General features: G+C 42.7%; 1 protein-coding gene across 1 annotated transcript; it reads left to right on the forward strand.

Moving 5' to 3' along the window:
- Positions 1 to 405: 405 nt before the first annotated feature.
- On the forward strand, positions 406 to 18,708 carry slc47a3 (solute carrier family 47 member 3). Its single transcript, XM_034197903.1, has 18 exons — positions 406 to 588; positions 4,676 to 4,777; positions 4,868 to 4,936; positions 5,021 to 5,169; positions 6,654 to 6,696; positions 9,126 to 9,170; positions 9,730 to 9,827; positions 13,704 to 13,801; positions 14,933 to 15,046; positions 15,132 to 15,199; positions 15,313 to 15,421; positions 15,708 to 15,783; positions 16,849 to 16,918; positions 17,038 to 17,170; positions 17,293 to 17,387; positions 17,483 to 17,525; positions 18,469 to 18,580; positions 18,627 to 18,708. Exons 1-18 carry the CDS (start codon positions 457 to 459, stop codon positions 18,706 to 18,708), a joined length of 1,638 nt encoding a protein of 545 aa, XP_034053794.1. The 5' UTR covers positions 406 to 456.
- Positions 18,709 to 19,467: the final 759 nt, after the last annotated feature.

Raw genomic sequence — 19,467 nt, forward strand, 5'->3', positions numbered from 1 at the left:
AAGCTTCATAAGGCTTCATCTCGCCATCACTACTGAACACTCTACTCTAAACACATATATCAACACGACACTAAGCACATACGAGTTAACCCCTGTTAACAGAATTGATCACAATCAATAAGACCACACAAGTTAAACACAGAACGACGAGCAAATAGCGAGAGGCGTCTGTTCCTCAACAGAGCCTCCAGAGTGAAGATAGTCTGCGGCCTTTGTACTCCTCCCCAGCAGGTGTGCGCCGGCTGTGCGCTGCGATTGGATGACGTCAATCCAATCACCATCTTCAGAGGCGGACCAGAGGATGGGCAGCCAATGATGTTGGAGCAACCACACAGCTCATTTACAAATTAGCAAATAGCGAGAGGCGTCTGTTCCGTAAAAGCTACACACTCTCTTTGACTGAGCCGAGGGGCCTTGACAGCATCACACTGAGTATAGACGGAGCAATACTGAATCATGGAGAGCAACACTCAGAGATCCCCTCTGTCTTCATGGAGGGACTGCTTTGTATTAAAACGGATCCGTATGTTGGCCCCTGTTGGTTTCAAGACAGAAATAAAAGAGTTGTGCACGCTGGCCGGACCAGTGGTGAGTAGCCTGTAGATGTAGGCCTACCTACAGTCAATGTCCATGATGATCTATTCTAAATAATGTACTAAATAAAACAATCAAAAGTAACATTAGTTTAATTGGACTATTATTAATTAAATGTGTGTTGTGTAGACAGGCCATGTTAACATTGAACAAATAGGCTCATATCTTATTATTATACTGTGTGATCAGGGGCGGACTGGCCATTCGGAATACCGGGAGTTTTCCCGGTGGGCCGGTAGCCGAGTACCGAAGTGGGCCGGTCGGACATTTCACTAGCACAGGGGTTCCCAGGTGTTACTGCAGGGCCGTGAAATAGCTGTGAGTTTATCGTAATATTTGCACAATTATAAATATATAAAAATATTTTATCATAATATTTTTTTCAAAAAGTGTTTAATGTTCGCACCGATACCAGTCATATTATTTCATCCAGTAACCTAGTTAATCTTTCATCAGATAACCGTTGAAAATGGCTTTTATGATGTTCCGAGGGATTCGGCGGCTCAGCCTCGTCTCAGCCTCTTGTGCGCACGAGAAAGTTACCGGTGCGCCAAGTAGGAAGAGGAGCGCCCAGGAGACAACCGTTTAATTGCAGACTGTTATGTTTATGTGGGGAAATGGCAGTGCATACATTATTTGAGATATATTTCAAACTCGGACTTCATTTTAAGGACATGTCGGCCAGGGGTGTAGAGCTATATGTTTATTTTATTAGCTTTTCTTTTTAATGACTGATTTTAAATGCAATTTTCTTAATGTCTTTCATTTTTTTGTAAAGCACTTTGAATTGCGTTGAAAAGTGCTATATAAATAAACTTGCCTTGCCTTGCCTTGCCTTTGTTTAAGCACCGGATTGGCAAAACAGGAGAGTAAACCAGTCTGTCTTGATCTTTAAAAACATGTCCGGGACTCTCACGGTATCTGCTGCCCGCAGCTGTTTATAGAAGGACAACCTCCTTCACTTCATGAAATGGCTGCAGGCATCATCAGGAGGCAGCGGGACGTATACTCCGCCTCTGAGAAGTGCAGCACCAGCGTGCCGAGAGCTGTGCCTTTTGACGCACCGCCTTCGCAGTGGCGTTTTTATATGTACAAAAGTGGTGGGGCACAAAAAACTTAGATGTCTATATATAAGCTTCTGCAGTGAGGTTCATGGCTGGTGAGGCTCTGACTCTTCAGGTTTACAAATATTATATTTTGACCTAAATCAAAATATAATATTATTTTCAAAAGCTTTTTTTGTCTGATGCTTCAATTAATTTTAAACAGACAGTTCAACAAAAGGATACCCAAAAAATGTAATTGTATCATTTAAATATTGAATTGTTCTCTCTTAGTAAGATCCCATTTTCAATCAAATTGCAGTCTTACCTTGACATGAAGATGAAGTCCATTTGCCTATCCTTCTGGACAAAAATCTCTATTACTTTTTTGTAAAAGTCCTCCTTATGTTCTTGTAGTTTCAAAAGTCTATCATAAATCTGATCTAATCAATAGATTTATGATTCGAAAATTATAAAAGTAGGGTAGACATGTGGATATTATCCGGCTGAACAAAACGTGCATTTATCTAACAGGTTTGTTTCCCACAGATCTTATTTTGAGCTATTTTCTAAAATTCTATGGAGAAATATCATTGCTTTTTTGTGGAGGGAAGCCATGCGCAGTTTATTTCCGGGTTTTAGGACGCCTCACTGCAGCTCTCTCTCCTCCTCTTCACACACCACACTTTTCGCGGCACACGTACTTACAGCCAATCAGCTCTGAATTATGTGAGATGACGTGTGGTGGGGATGGCAGCACTATGCCCCTATGGTCATTATTTTTTTGCCACACACATTAAATAGGACAATACTCTGAGCATGCGCAGTGTAGTTTTTACAGTCACCATTGACTTAAACAGGGAGAGGGAGGGGCAGGATCGGGTTTTGTCCCACATGGCTCAAAACAGCTCAATAGGCACACACTGTAGACACTGATTAGAATAACACAGACTAAAACAGCAATGTACAGACGAATCAGATGATTAAACATGATCTTAAAATATATTTTATATATTTTTTAATTTATTTTTTGCATTTTTTTGTAATCATTACTTTTAATACTTTCTGCTGACACTAGGTGGGGCTGTGCCCCACCTGCCCCTAATAACCAGTCGCCACTGCGCCTTCGCTGTTATTACCTTCACCAGAACAGCGAGTGACTGCAGGCTGCTACGTGTTAACCACACACACCTCTATACACATCTCTACACACATCAAACTGCCCGATTACTCTCCCTTTTATTAGTTTTATGAAGGAGATGTCCAGTCACCAAGGTGTGTGTGTGTGTGTGTGTGTGTGTGTGTGTGTGTGTAATTGTGTGTGTGTGTGTGTGTGTGTGTGTGTGTGTGTGTGTGTGTGTGTGTGTGTGTGTGTGTGTGTGTGTGTGTGTGTGTGTGTGTGTGTGTGTGTGTGTGTGTGTGTGTGTGTGTGTGTGTGTGTGTGTGTGTGTGTGGTGTGTGTGTGTGTGTGTTGTGTGTGTGTGTGTGTGTGTGTGTGTGTGTGTGTGTGTGTGTGTGTGTGTGTGTGTGTGTGTGTGTGTGTGTGTGATGTGTGTGTGTGTGTGTGTGTGTGTGTGTGTGTGGTGTGTGTGTGTGTGTGTGTGTGTGTGTGTGTGTGTGTGTGTGTGTGTGTGTGTGTGTGTGTGTGTGTGTGTGTGTGTGTGTGTGTGTGTGTGTCGACACCGGCATTTGTTTTCAAATGACCATGAACAGTAATTTACACACATCTGGCCAACTCCATAGGTAGCCTATATAAGGGTGTTCCCAAAATAAATTAGTTTAATCTTAATCTCGATGTAGTGCTAAATGCTGTCGGACGTGCACCGGAACGAACGTCACTATCATAATATCTTCTGAAAACAAATGCCAGTGTCACACACACACACACACACACACACACACACACACACACACACACACACACACACACACACACACACACACACACACACACACACACCCACGCCTCCTTCATAATGCGCCTTCTCCTCGTTTTCCCATCACTAGATTATCCGTAAATCATACAAACAAAACCAAAACGTTGATTTATCTGTTTTCCCGTTTTGGTTTAAAAACTGAATAACGTCGGTTTTTTGGTTTTCCGTTTTTCGGAAAAAACAAAAAACGACACCGGTTCTTTTTTAAACGTTGTTAATATGTTTTGGATTGTTCTATTTGTTCAGGCTGTTACATACAATTAGCCTCTGTTGCTACCTGCTGGTGAGTAAATATTAAAATCAGTTAAAATTGACAACCGGTCCGCAATTTTCTTTTTAATGTATCTGCCGGTACTTGGCACAATAAAGGTTGGGAACCCCTGCACTAGCACACTTTGAGCCGTCAGCACTACTGACAGTTAAGAAGTAGACAGAAGAACAAATACTTTATTAATGCCACAAAGGGAAATTCAATCTGTCAATATAATATATTGACAGATTGAATTTCCCTTTGTAATATTATTACAAATGTACACATACAAACTGAAAGTAGTTCCAAGTTGTGTAATTAAGTGCAAGTCTATTGTAACATTGACTAAAAGACCTGTCCAGGGTTTCACTGATATTCATTTTATCAGCACTGCTGGAAAATGTCACACGATCATTTATGTCCTCTGCTCTGGTGTTTTGAGTGGTGTTGCCCTACACACCCACTATACGAAATGGAAATATGATGTCTTCAACAGCAAGTCTGACATTGTTTGAGGATACCAGCAAACACCACATATAACACTGCTCACACGTACCACAACACAGGGAATACGATTTAAAAAGAGTTAGCTTCTTTACAGTAGCTAACTCTGAGGATGCCCTATAGTCACAGTCCACCTGTTGAAGACCCATGGACTAAATAATAGGCTCGATGGTAAAATGTAGTAAAACATTTATTTAAAAAGGCCCAAAATAGTTTGCAGGCAAAAAGGTAATTCAACTTACTCAAGTTGAAGGTAGCTGAAACACTCCCCAACAGTGTAAACTACTACACTGAGTATGTGTTTGTTGTCTTAGTTACTTTTGATTAATTTTTATTTTTCTCAACAGGTCTTGTCCCATCTTATGGCTTATACATTGGGTTTTGTAAGTGCTATTTTCTGTGGCCATCTGGGTACGGTGGAGCTGGCAGGGGTGTCTTTGGCTACATCAGTAAGTACAGTACAGTAATGTTCTTCCAGTGAAAGGTGAACCAATAAATACAACTGAAATCATCCACTAATGTTTTGGTTAAATCCTCAGGTTATTAATGTTATAGGTATATCTGTTGGAAGCGGTTTGGCTTCAGCATGTGATACTTTGATTTCTCAGGTATGAGCTTTAGCCTGACATATAATATTTTTCATCAGGTGTGATAAGTATCGACTGAAAAATTAAAATACTTTCTGTTTTTAGACTTATGGGAGCCAAAACTTTCTGAAGATTGGGGTCATTCTTCAGAGGGCAATCCTCATTTTGTTACTGGCTTGTTTCCCATGTTGGGCAATTCTCATCAACACAGAGGCCCTTCTTTTGGCTGTCAAACAAGAGCCAGAGGTAGCCAGGTAAGCTATGAACTGCTTTAGTTTGTTGTTTTATTCTTCTTGTTCTTTATTTATTGTAAGAAAAGAGTATACATTGGAGGAAATACGTTTTTGATGCCCTGCAGATTTTGTTAGTTTGCCCACTTACAAAGACATTAACAGTCTATAATGTTATAGTTTTCTTTTACTAATGAGAGAGAGAATATAAAAAAGAAAATCCAGAAATTGACATTATATAAAAGATACAAATTGATTTGCATTTAACTGTGAGAAATAAGTATTTGATCCCCATGCAAAACATGTCTTAGTACTTGGTGTACAGAAACCCTTGTTGGGCAGAGGTCTTGTAGTTAGTCTCCAGGTTTGTGCACATCTCAGGAAGGATTTTGGTCCACTCCTCTCTGAAGATCCTCTCAAAGCTTCAGCTCCCTCCACAGATTTTCTATGGGATTAAGGTCCGGAGACTGGCTAGGCCCCTCCATCACCTAAATGTGCTTCTTCTTTAGATACTCCTGTGTTGCCTTGGCCGTATGTTCAGGTTTATTGTCCTGCTGGAAGACCCATCCATGACCCATTTTCAGTGTCCTGGAGGCTATCAGCCAATATTTTCCCGGTACACGTACATCCTCTCCTCGATGCAGTGAAGTCGTCCTGTCCCCTTAGCAGAGAAACCTCTCCAAAGCATAATGTTTCCACCTCCATGCTTGACAGTGGGGGTGGTGTTCTGGAGGTTATAGTCAGCATCTCTCTTCCGCCTTGCAGGCGCTGCATTATGGTGTAGTGTGTTACCAATAATTTTCTTGGTGACTGTGGTCCCAGCTGCCTTGAGATCATTAACAAGTTCCTCCCGTGTAGTTCTTGGCTGATCCCTCACCTTTCTCATGATCATTGATACCCCATGGGGCGATATATTGTGTCGCCCGACTGAGGGCGATTGATGCTCATTTTGTCTTTCTTCCATTTCCGAATAATCGCACCAACAGTTGTCTCCTTCTCACCAAGCTGCTTTCTGAAGGTCTTGTAGCCCATTCCAGCCTTGTGCAGTCATCAGAGGGTGCGGAGCTCAGGGTCAATCTTGTCCCTGTGGTCTTTAGACAGCTCTTTAGTCTTGCCCATGGTGGAGAGGTTGGAATCTGATTGATTGATTCTGTGGACAGGTCTTTTATACAGGTAACAATTTGATATTAACAGTACATTTTAAAAAGAAACAGGACTTATATAACCGGTCTGTGGGATTCATAATTCTTGTTTGTTGCAAGGGGATCAAATACTTACTTCCCACAGTTAAATACAAATACATCTTTTATATAATGTCAATTTCTGGATTTTCTTTTTGATATTCTCTCTCTCATTAGTCAAATAAACCTACCATTACAATTATAGACTTTTCATTTCTTTGTAAGTGGGTAAACTTACAAAATCAGCAAGCGATGAAATACTTATTTTCTCCACTGTATATTTCAAAGTATATTTAATGTTGATATTGAAGTAAGATTTTTTTCTAGGGTGTCCCAGTTGTATGTGAAGATCTTTTTGCCAGCTCTTCCTGTGAGTATTTCTAACCTCTTAGTATAAACCTATCCTGTCTGCATTCAAAAATAACATTTTTCTATTTATATATATATATATATATATTAGGGTGGTCCTTAAAATTGAAAGTCGTAAAGTCTAAGCTCCAACCCCCAGAATTCATTCTATTAGTCAAGAAAACTCTCCTGGTGAATTCTTTCCTCAATCTGACAACATTTACCCCTCCCTCATCGACCTTGAAGTTTCACCCTGAGGATCCCAGAGAGACGCTTTTTATCTGGGAATAAATATAGTTTATAAGGATTAAAATGAAAATAAAAAATGAAAATGAATAAAATCAATCCTCGAAAACAAGTGCCATTTATTCCCAAAATGTTAGCTTTTAACACACAACAACATCCAGTGTTTTATTGAGATTCAGATACCGTTGAATGCCATCTTTGCAATGAATACAAATAGGAACTTAGTGTGGCATTAAAAGTGCGACAGTGTAAACCATTTTTTCACAAGTGCAGACAAGACAAAACAGTGAATAATGAATAACAACAACATAAGACAAATCAGTGCAATGAGTGGACAAATCAGAGCAATGGAGTTGTATAAATGGTTACCTCATTACACAATTAAATGTATTAAACTATAACAAAAATTTTAAGCAAAATGTCTTTCTACCTCAAATACATTGTCCGACTTAGTGCTCCTGCTCCTGCTCCTGCTGGGCTGCCACACAGCTACTAAACTTCAAGGTTGATGAGGGAGGGGTAAATGCTGTTGGAATTTTAATACAATTCACCAGGAGAGTTTTCTTGACTATGATAACAAATTCCGGTGGTTGGAGCTTAAAATAAATGAATTCGAAAATGTACCTCTCACGAAGGACCACCCTAATATATATACACTGAACAAAAATATAAATGCAACACTTTTGTTTTTGCTCCCATTTTTCATGAGATGAACTCAAAGATCTAAAACATTTTCTATATACACAAAATAACCATTTCTCTCAAATATTGTTCAGAAATCTGAAAAAATCTGTGATAGTGAGCACTTCTCCTTTGCCGAGATAATCCATCCCACCTCACAGGTGTGGCATATCAAGATGCTGATTAGACAGCATGATTATTGCACAGGTGTGCCTTAGGCTGGCCACAATAAAAGGCCACTCTAAAAATGTTCAGTTTTATCACACAGCACAATGCCACAGATGTCGCAAGTTTTGAGGGAGCGTGCAATTGGCATGCTGACAGCAGGAATGTCCACCAGAGCTGTTGCCCGTGAATTGAATGTTCATTTCTCTACCATAAGCCGTCTCCAAAGGCGTTTCAGAGAATTTGGCAGTACATCCAACCGGCCTCACAACCGCAGACCACGTGTAACCACACCAGCCCAGGACCTCCACATCCAGCATGTTCACCTCCAAGATCGTCTGAGACCAGCCACTCGGACAGCTGCTGCAACAATCGGTTTGCATAAACAAATAATTTCTGCACAAACTGTCAGAAACCGTCTCAGGGAAGCTCATCTACATGCTCGTCGTCCTCATCGGGGTCTCGACCTGACTCCGGTTCGTCGTCGTAACCGACTTGAGTGGGCAAATGCTCACATTCGATGGCGTCTGGCACGTTGGAGAGGTGTTCTCTTCACGGATGAATCCCGGTTTTCACTGTTCAGGGCAGATGGCAGACAGTGTGTGTGTGGCGTCGTGTGGGTGAGCGGTTTTCTGATGTCAATCGAGTGGCCATTCATCCACGACCATCACCTCATGTTGCAGCATGATAATGCACGGCCCCATGTTGCAAGGATCTGTACACAATTCCTGGAGGCTGAAAACATCCCAGTTCTTGCATGGCCAGCATACTCACCGGACATGTCACCCATTGAGCATGTTTGGGATGCTCTGGATCGGCGTATACGACAGCGTGTTCCAGTTCCTGCCAATATCCAGCAACTTCGCACAGCCATTGAAGAGGAGTGGACCAACATTCCACAGGCCACAATCAACAACCTGATCAACTCTATGCGAAGGAGATGTGTTGCACTGCGTGAGGCAAATGGTGGTCACACCAGATACTGACTGGTTTTCAGACCCCCCCAGACCCCCCCAATAAAGCAAAACTGCACGTTTCAGAGTGGCCTTTTATTGTGGCCAGCCTAAGGCACACCTGTGCAATAATCATGCTGTCTAATCAGCATATTGATATGCCACACCTGTGAGGTGGGATGGATTATCTCGGCAAAGGAGAAGTGCTCACTATCACAGATTTTTTTTCAGATTTCTGAACAATATTTGAGAGAAATGGTTATTTTGTGTATATAGAAAATGTTTTAGATCTTTGAGTTCATCTCATGAAAAATGGGAGCAAAAACAAAAGTGTTGCATTTATATTTTTGTTCAGTGTTTGTGTGTGTCCAAATATATAATTGAGATATTTCCTTCTTTGTTGTAGGCTACATTCATGTATGCATTACAAACAAGTTATCTGCAAAGCCAGGTAAGTTCATTAGATAACTATCTGATGAGATGAATTAAGAACAGGACAGGCTGATTACATGAAAGAGAAGTCATAAAGCCAAAATGTATCCAAAAAGGATATTAGCTGAAATGCTATTCGTCAGACTTCTATTGCAGTAATACAGAGTTGCACCAGGTTGCAAGTTGATGTGATATTAGAGGTCAGCGTCCGAAATTATGATGAAAATGAGGTCAGGGCATATGAATGTTTATCAGATCTACATTTGGACCACGGTTTTGTTTTGCATTTATTGACTTTGGTAAATCAAATTCACATATTTCCTGTCCAGGTGCTGAGTTCAAAACCTGTAAATTCTGCATCTCAAGGACTCAACAACGCTATAGAATGGTCCCTTTACATTTAAAAGTTACAAATGCTCTTTATCAGGTACAAGGTATCATTTGATAATCATACTTCTGTGATGGGATGATGACTCAGTGTAGGACAACCCTTCTCCTGTAGTAATCTTTGTGTTCTCACTTTGCCAATGTCTAACAAGACTATATGTCATTTATATTATATGTGGCTCTTTTCTCAGAGCATCATATGGCCGCCGGTAATCACAGGTCTTATAGTCAACATTCTCAATGCTGTCATCCAGTATATCTTCATCTTTGTATTACATCTGGGAATAGCGTGAGTATTGCCTATTGACTTGTTTAATAACGCCAATATTGTCAGGGTTATTATGTCATGTCACGTTTCTATGTCTAGGTGTGGATGTTTTTCCGTTCTCCTTGTCATGTTTTCCTCCCTGTATATTGTCTGGTCTCTTTTCCCTGTGTTTTCATGTCTGTCGTTAGTTTCCCTGTTGTGTCTAATTTCCTGATTGTTTTCACCTGTCACTCCTTGTGTGTCTCCTGTGCTCATCAGTGTCAGCCCCGCCCCTGATTGTTCCCACCTGTGTCTAGTTACCCTGTGTTCAAATTACCCTGTCTCCCAGTGTTCAGGGTCAGTTCGTCTGGTCTATTGTCATGGTAAGGTCTATGCTCCTGGTACTCATGAAAGTTTTTTGATTCCTCACTGCGTGAGCGCCTTCATTTTTTGTTCTCTGTTTTTTGTCATCTCGACTAGAGTTTTGGTGGTTACCTTTTTGTTCATTTTGGCCAGTCATGGAAAAATAAAGTATCTTACAATACTTTACCTCTGTCTCCCTGTCTGCAATTGGGTCCAACATCCTAAGTGCCTGAGATCGTAACAGAACAAACTGACCATTATGGACCCAGCAGACTCAGCCCTTTTGATGCTACAGGCCGAACGTCTTGGATACTCTCTGGAGTACATTTTCTTTATACGTGGAAAGGCGCCTCATCTAGACGGGGTCGAGAGGCTGCGTTGAAGGAGGCCCGTCAGGAGGTTGCTCGCAAGCCCTGGCTCTGGAGCTTGTTGCCCGAGTGGCTTAAGGTTTTCTCACGCAGCCCTGAGTGCCAGTCTTCATGTTCTGACCCTTTCTTGGGGTCTGGTCTGGCTTATGGAGGTCCACGGAGCCTTCAGGCGGCTGCTAAGAGGAGGAGTCGCAAAGCCAAGCTAGCAGCCCGAGCCCCAAGAGCCGTGGCTCCTGCCCCAGTACAGGCCCCAGCAGCCATGCCTCCATGCTCCAGTACCGGCCCACGCAGCTTTGCTTCCATACTCCATTACCTGGCTTACACAGCCAGGGTCCAGGCTTCCGCTCCGCGCCCATCAGCCATGGTTCCGGCTCCAGTGCCGGCCCCAGCAGCCATGGTCCCTGCTCCAGAACCGGACCTTACAGCCATGTTTCCGGCTCCAAAATCGGCCCACACAGCCATGATCCAGGCTTCAGCTCCGGACCTTACAGCCATGTTTCCGGCTCCAGAACTGGATCTTACAGCCATATTTCCGGCTCCAGAACCGGCCCATACAGCCATGGTCCCTGCACCAGAACTGGCCCATACAGCCATGGTTCCGGCCCCAGTTCCAGCCATGGTTCCGGCTCAAGTACCGGCCCAGCAGTCATCGTCCCGACTCTGGCTCCTCGTCACCTGTTGACTCATCGGCCGACGCCAGCTCCCCGAGTCCTGTCGGCATACCGGCTGACTCCAGCACCTCGTCTCCTGCTGGCTCTCCAGCCGACGCCAGCTCCCCGTGTCCTGTCGGCGTACCGGCCGACTCCAGCACCTCGTCTCCTGTTGGCTCTCCAGCCGACGCCAGCTCCCCGTGTCCTGTCGGCGTACCGACCGTCTCAAGTCCCCTCTCGAGTCTCCTCTCGAGTTCCCTCTCTAGTCACCTCTCGAGTTCCCTCTCAAGTCTCCTCTCGAGTTCCCTCTCAAGCCCTCTCTCGAGTCCCCTCTCGAGTTCCCTCTCGAGATTCCTCTCAAGTCACCTCTCAAGTCAACTCTCAAGTTTCCTCTCGCGTCCCCTCTCAAGTCACCTCTCGAGTCACCTCTCAAGTCTCCTCTCGAGTCCCCTCTCGAGTCTCCTCTCGAGTCTCCTCTCAAGCCCTCTCTCGAGTTCCCTCTCGAGTCCCCTCTCGAGCCCTCTCTCGAGTCCCCTATCAAGTCCCCTCTCGAGTCCCCTATCGAGTTCCCTCTCAAGTCACCTCTCGAGTCCCCTATCGAGTTCCCCCTCAAGTCACCTCTCGAGTTCCCTCTTAAGTATCCTTTCGAGTTCCCTCTCGAGTCCCTTCTCAAGTCTCCGTTCAAGTTCCCTCTCGAGATCCCTCCCGAGATCCCTCTCAAGTCACCTCTCAAGTCAACTCTCAAGACACCTCTCGAGTTCCCTCTCAAGCCCTCTCTCGAGTCTCCTCTCGAGTCCCTTCTCAAGTCTCCTCTCGAGTCTCCGTTCAAGTTTCCTCTCAAGTCAACTCTCAAGTTTCCTCTCGAGTTCCCTCTCAAGCCCTCTCTCGAGTTCCCACTCGAGTCCCTACTCAAGTGCCGTTGGAGGTTCCGCTGGGGGTCCTGCCAACCCTATGTCCTGTGCCGTTGGAGGTTCAGCTGGGATTCCTGCCAGCTCCATGTCCTGTCCCGTTGGGGGTCCCGCTGACTACTCTCCTGCCGGGGGTCCTGCCAACCCTGTGTCCTGTCCCGTTGGGGGTCCCGCAGACTCCTCTTCTGCCGGGGGCCCTGCCAACTCCATGCCTTGTCCCGTTGGAGGTCCCGCAGACTACTCTTCTGCCGGGGGTCCTGCCAATCCCATGTCCTGATCCGTTGGAGGTCCCGCAGACTACTCTTCTGCCGGGGGTCCTGCCAACTCCATGTCTTGTCCCGTTGGAGGTCCCGCAGACTGCTCTTCTGCCGGGGGTCCTGCCAACCCCATGTCCTGTGCCGTTGGAGGTCCCGCAGTCTACTCTTCTGCCGGGGGTCCTGCCAACCCCATGTCCTGAAACGTTGGAGGTCCCGGAGACTACTCTTCTGCCGGGGGTCCTGCCAACTCCATGTCTTGTCCCGTTGGAGGTCCCGCAGACTGCTCTTCTGCCGGGGGTCCTGCCAACCCCATGTCCTGTGCCGTTGGAGGTCCCGCAGACTACTTTTCTGCCGGGGGTCCTGCCAACCCTATGTCCCGTGCCGTTGGAGGTTCCGCTGACTGCTCTCCTGCCGGGGGTCCTGCCGGCCCTGTGTCCTCTTCCGTGGGGGATCTTGCCGACACCGGCTCCTGCCCGGCCTCCGGAGCTGTCCGGTCTTTGCCCTCGAGCCCGGTCCCCTGAGTTCGCCCGCTGTGGTCTTCACCCCTCCTCGAACTCTGTCTTGCCCCCGGGCCGTCCGCCCGAGACCCCCTTTTTGAACTCTGCCTTGCCCCCGGGCCGTCCGCCCGAGACCCCCTCCTCAAACTCTGCCTTGCCCCCGGGCCGTCCGCCCGAGTTCCCCTTTTTGAACTCTGCCTTGCCCCCGGGCCGTCCGCCCGAGACCCCCTCCATGGTCTCTGCCTTGCCCCCGGGCCGTCCGCCCGAGACCCCCTCCTCAAACTCTGCCTTGCCCCCGGGCCGTCCGCCCGAGTTCCCCTTTTTGAACTCTGCCTTGCCCCCGGGCCGTCCGCCCGAGACCCCTTCCTGGTCCTCTGCCGTGCCCTGGGCTGTCAGTCAAGGCCCGTCCTCCATCGTTAGTTTCCCTGGTGTGTCTAATTTCCTGATTGTTTTCACCTGTCACTCCTTGTGTGTCTCCTGTGCTCATCAGTGTCAGCCCCGCCCCTGATTGTTCCCACCTGTGTCTAGTTACCCTGTGTTTAAATTCCCCTGTCTCCCAGTGTTCAGGGTCAGTTCGTCTGGTCTATTGTCATGGTAAGGTCTATGCTCCTGGTACTCATGAAAGGTTTTTGATTCCTCACTGCGTGAGCGCCTTCATTTTTTGTTCTCTGTTTTTTGTCATCTCGACTAGAGTTTTGGTGGTTACCTTTTTGTTCATTTTTGCCAGTCATGGAAAAATAAAGTATCTTACAATACTTTACCTCTGTCTCCCTGTCTGCAATTGGGTCTAACATCCTAAGTGCCTGAGATCGTAACAAATATTGCTTTTTTTTCTCCCACAAAACCAATATTTTGCTATGAAATACTCTTTACAGTGGTTCTGCTGCTGCCAACACCATATCCCAATACTGCATGGCTACAACTCTGTTTGCTTATATCATTTGGAAAGGTCTTCATAAGCCCACCTGGGGAGGTGAGTAACACATAGACTGAAAGGGTTTGGCAAGAGTGCGGACCCAAATGCAGAACAAACAGGGGAGGCAGATATACTGTAAGGACAGGAACAAAAAGCTACATTTATTAAATGAAAGCTGTACTTACAAAAAAATGGCAGGAGCAGGCGAGGTGGAACAAAAAGAAAAGAAAGAAAGAACTAAACGGGAACACTCGGGAGACACGGGAGGGCAGACCAGGGAAATCCAGAAAATGACATCAAAACCAAACCACACGAAAAACGACGATGAACTGACAAGGAACACAAGGGAAAGCAAGACTAAATACACAAGACAAGACACAGCTGGAGAGGGCAAGTGAAACTCAGGGGCAACAGATGAACACAATCAGGTGAACACAATCAGACAATCAAACAGGGGGGAAAACACAGAGACAGGAAGCAAATACAGACATGAGAGAGGAGGCGAACACCTTTCAAAGTCAAACAGGAAACTGACAGACTGTGACTACTCAAAAATAAAACAGAAAATAAACCGATCAGGACATATAAGAGGCCCAGCATATCATTAGCAGATGCTAATGAATCATTCCAGGGTTGAAGAAATCTCAAAGTGGTAGGATTGTAGCTCAGAAGAAACAAAGTGTTTAGATTATACATAGTTTGGAAATAATAATGATTATTGCATTTCTTATTTGACTGTTACAAAATATGGAAAGCAAACATCGAATTATGATAGAAGTCCTACTATATTAAGAGACAGATTCAACGCTGTATGTGTAATATGTTGTTTCAGAAGCATCTTGTGACAGTTATTGATATATTGTAAAATAAAAGAACGTCAATAAAGTGAAGGATAGTGTGGTTACGTTCTTTAATTTATGAAGAAAAGTATCAATTTCCCCATATTTTGTCCTACAAAGCAATATAAAGTGCATTCAGACTTCTCTCTGTTTTATTTAATATTTCAGCCTTTCTGCATACTGCAAAGGAACCCTTTACTGTGTATTGCTGTTTTTTCCTAATTATATATTTGCTTTTACATTTTTTATCGGAAGTTAAGATAATTTATATCATAGTTGATCAGACCGACTCAAAGATGAAATGATTGAGAGATTGAATTATTTATTGATTTGTTATTCTTCCAAACAGGCTGGACCAAAGAGTGCCTGCAGGACTGGGGCTCATACATGTACTTGGCCATCCCCAGCATGGTCATGACGTGTGTTGAGTGGTGGTCGCATGAGATTGGAAGCCTTTTGGCAGGTAATGCTACAGTCCACTTTGTGGTTTAAAGCATTTGTGTGAACTAAAGTTAGTAAGAAATCTAACGGCTGTTTGTCATTAACAGGTCTAATAAGTGAGGTGGAGCTTGGGGCTCAATCAATTGTGTACCAACTGGCAAATATTGCATATATGGTAATCTGTCCTCTAAAAATGACTGAATCTGCATAAACGGTTATGGTGTCAAATGAATGACCAATTTTTACACGCAGTGTCACAGCATTTTAACGTAGTATTTTTGTTATTAGTTCCCTTTGGGTTTCAGTATAGCTGGCAATGTAAGAGTTGGACAAGCGCTGGGAGGCGGAGACACAGAGCAGGCTAAGCTGTCTGCTAAACTGACAATATTCTGTGCAGGTCAGTATGCTCTTCAAAACTATTAATGTGGTTTATAATATCTTATACAAATGTATTTTAAGTCAAGATAATTGTAGAATAATTTATATTTATAACTGTTATTTCACTAAAGAAATACTACAAGGTTGTCTTTGACCTGGAATAGCATGCCTTGAGCCAAAACGTTTTCAAATGGCTAGCTGAGCTAATTATTGTCACAAGATTCTCAGTATATTTACAGAAAATAAACATTCTTTAAAATGATGAAACTAAGGTGGAAAATAAGGTGTGTTACTCTTTAACACAGGGTCCATGTCTATATGTTGGTCAATTCTCCTTGTCAGCTTGAAGGGCCAGATGTCATATGTCTTTTCAGATGATGAGTGAGTAAAAAAAACAAAAACCTTTGCAACCACAACCATATTCTTTACTTATGTTAACAAACACAGAGTAAACTTTTGTATGAGGGAGATAATCGGTCTCCTAAATGACCTTTCACTATTACAGTATATCATTTATTCTCTACAAAGAAAACAGTGAACATATTCCTTTAAATATTAACTTGAAGGAAATGTTTTGCTCATTATCACTGTGACTGTGACACCACAACTGAATTGAAAGGTTTAAAATAGTTATTTGTATGTTATCGTACTTTAAATTGTACTTTGCTTGAGTATTTGCATTTATTGCTACTTATGCTTTTACTCTACTACATTTCAGAGGCAAATATTGTACTTTTTACTCTACTAGATGTATTAAACTCTCCTAGCTACTTTGTACAAATGAAAACACATGATACAAGTGTATTTTTTATTTCAAATTGTTTTGTCTAAAATTGGCTCCATTTTGCCAAACTACATTATGAATATGATTTGACATTTATAAGAATCATATTATTCTACAACACTGTAAAAGAGAGCCATTATGTGTACTGAATACATTTACCTTTAAAACACAAAGTACATTTTAATAATAATACTTCCATACTTAATTTCAGGATTTTTACTTGAGTATTTTAAGACGACAGTAAGTAAAGGAACTGAGAACTATTTCCACCACTCCATATTACAGAGAACATTTTTGGATATCTCTTCTTATGAAAGCCAGTATAAAAAAATCATTATTCACCATCTTTAAGAATAAAATGTTAAATCAGGCTATTCATTATAGAAACATATGGTAGAAACCCCTCTTTAAAAATCTTCAGAATACAAGCTTGTTGTATGTACAGCTACTGAAGTAGAGATTTTTGGCTCAGATTCTAGAAATTTTTTTTTTTGAGGAAACTGATGTTAAGGAAATGTCATACATTTGGCAAAATACTATATTAGAATAAGGGTTCAAATTGTATCTAAAATATATTCAACTCCCCCAGTGGATTGAATCCAATCTCATGATGTCATTTTGACCTCCCACACACTGAACAGTTTGAGTCTCACTTCTTTCAGACAAATCCGGCAAAGGGTTACTGATGTTTTGTCTATATATGCTCCATTCATGATCCTAGATGCACTATCAGTAAGTATTACGGAAATGTCATGCAAACAATATCTTATGATAAACCTATAGATTGCCTTTAAAATACCAGGTGCTTTCTTTCCTGTCTCACCATCTATTCATTCTGTGCGCATGGCTAGGCTTCCTTGGGAGGCATTTTAAGAGGAGTAGGTAAACAGAAGATTGGAGCCATTTGTAACATTTTGGGATTTTATGGTGTCGGTTTTCCCATTGGTGTGCCACTGATGTTTGCAGCCAAATTGGGAATCATTGGTAAGATGTACAGCATGTTTGTGAGCCTTCAGCTTTTTGTTGCCACAATGATGCTAACTGGTTCTTTTAAAGTTTTTAAACCGGTGTCTTTTTTTAAGTGTGAGAAATGATTATTCCCTCAGGACTATGGATAGGCCTTGTTACCGGTGTCTTTCTGCTGGTCATATTCCTATCTTCTTATTTGTTAAGAATGAACTGGAATAAAATTACAACAGAGGTAAGGAATTAAGAGTCTTCACATTCAGAGTCTAATAAATCTTCGCATTGTAAAAGGTCTTTATGAATAAACATTCGTACATTGTTTTCTTGCAGGCTCAAATCAGAGCAGGAGTGGTTGGGAGCTCTAGAGACACAAGTAAGACTCCACAAAACACTGTTAGAGTCTCTGTTCTTGAAATGGCTTGAGAAAAATGTTGAAACATGCTCAAAGTGACAGGTGCAGGGGACATCTTCAACAATATACCTAGTATATATACACAGTATTTATATAGTTTAGGTCATTTATCAAAGCTTCATATATGACTTTAACTATTTAACAATTGTTAAATAGAGTCAGCCCTATATAGATAATTAATCTTCAGCAATTAGCTGTGAAATGAAGAATCCCATATATTAAACATGCTGCTGTCATCTCAATAGAAGTCACTGTAATGCAGGGGTGTCCAAACTTTTTTCACCGAGGGCCACACAAATATACGAAGGGCTGGGCCACTCACTAGACTATATTGCCTCATAAGTTCAGTTATAAGTTAGCAAAATCAATCAAATGTAGGTAAATGATGCTTGTGAGTGTTGGCAGCTCATCCCTTACAACAGAAGCCTCAGAGTGATTATAATAAGGATAAATAGGAAGGGTGTATTTCAAGCTTGTTATGTAAATAAGTCACTGGGCTTTTTTCTTATCAACTAAGATATGTTAGAAAATGTTTCAAACTTTAATTGACTGAATGTATTTGAAAAGTGGTCTTATTAACACATGAATACTACTGTGTAATATATGTTTACATTTATATTTAAGAAGTACAATATAAGACGAGCACAAGTTTCATTTGTGGGCCATATTTCATTATACTTTTTTTATTTGCTGAGGGCCGATTCAAAATGGTCCGCAGGCCGCATTTGGCCCCCGCTCCGTAGTTTGGACACCCCTGCTGTAACGTATTAAACTAAGTTAGGAATCAATAAAAACTAGAATCGTTAACGCAAAATAGGAAGAGTTGAACGTAAAACACAAAATGTCAGATGAAATATTTTTCTAAGTTAGAAAGTTTATATATGTTTATATGTTGTATGTCCAGGTCCACAACCAGAGGATCCAGGGGACTCACAGGACAGTGCAGGAACAGACACCGTGGAGCTGGTGGACCGCGAGGCGGGGGGCGCCGCAGTGAGTCCGGGGGAGGAGGAGCTGTCTCTCAGAAGTCTGCTTCTGAGAGACAGCTCCTCCGTCTCTCAGAGGCCTGGTTCTGGCTGTCATGCTAGTCATCCTGGCTGCTAGAATCCTTATTAACCTGCTGATCAATAACTTGGTTACATGATTGTGAGCAAAGTCTATTCCAGTGGTTCTCAACCTGTGGTACGCGGACCACTGGTGGTACGCCAGCTCCCGCTAGTGGTACGTGGTGGAATCTGACATATAAAATTATTTTTTATTTAAATAATAACCTTTATTTAACCAGATGAAAACATTGAGACAAAATCTAATTTACAATGCTGACCTGGCCAAGAAGGCAGCAACGTTACACGTTCTTACACATAACACAGACATATAAAATACAGAGAACACAACTAAGTAACCAAAAAGACACAAAGCAATCACTACATTGTGCACATCTGGGACATTAAGGTACACTACTTGTTACTGCAAGAGCAGCTGGTGGTAATGACCTCAGACAACTTTAATTTAAAACAGGCTATAGGGACAAGTGCCATCAGTTTGAGGCTTGATTGAATAACATTCATTAAAAAATAAATCATACTATCAAAATACTACAACGAATGAAAATAAGCTTGAGATTATTGAAACTGGGGTTCAAATAAGTTCTAATAGGCTATTGTTTTTATATTTAGAAACTAAACAATTTGTTTTTTCTTTTTCTGGCGTTGTTAATGACGACCATACTACCCGCGAACGATTAGCAAACATTGCAAGCAAGCTAAAGAAAGAAGAAAGCTGAATGATGTTGTGAGAGGTGCAGGGGAGAATATTACCAGCGAAAGTGAACAAGTGAATGAGGAGGAGGACAGTCATCAACCGAGCACAAGCGCAGGCTCCGCCAGCAACGCAAAAGTGATAT

The sequence above is a fragment of the Gymnodraco acuticeps genome, unplaced genomic scaffold (genome assembly GCF_902827175.1).
Source record: "Gymnodraco acuticeps unplaced genomic scaffold, fGymAcu1.1, whole genome shotgun sequence".
NCBI lineage: Eukaryota > Metazoa > Chordata > Actinopteri > Perciformes > Bathydraconidae > Gymnodraco > Gymnodraco acuticeps.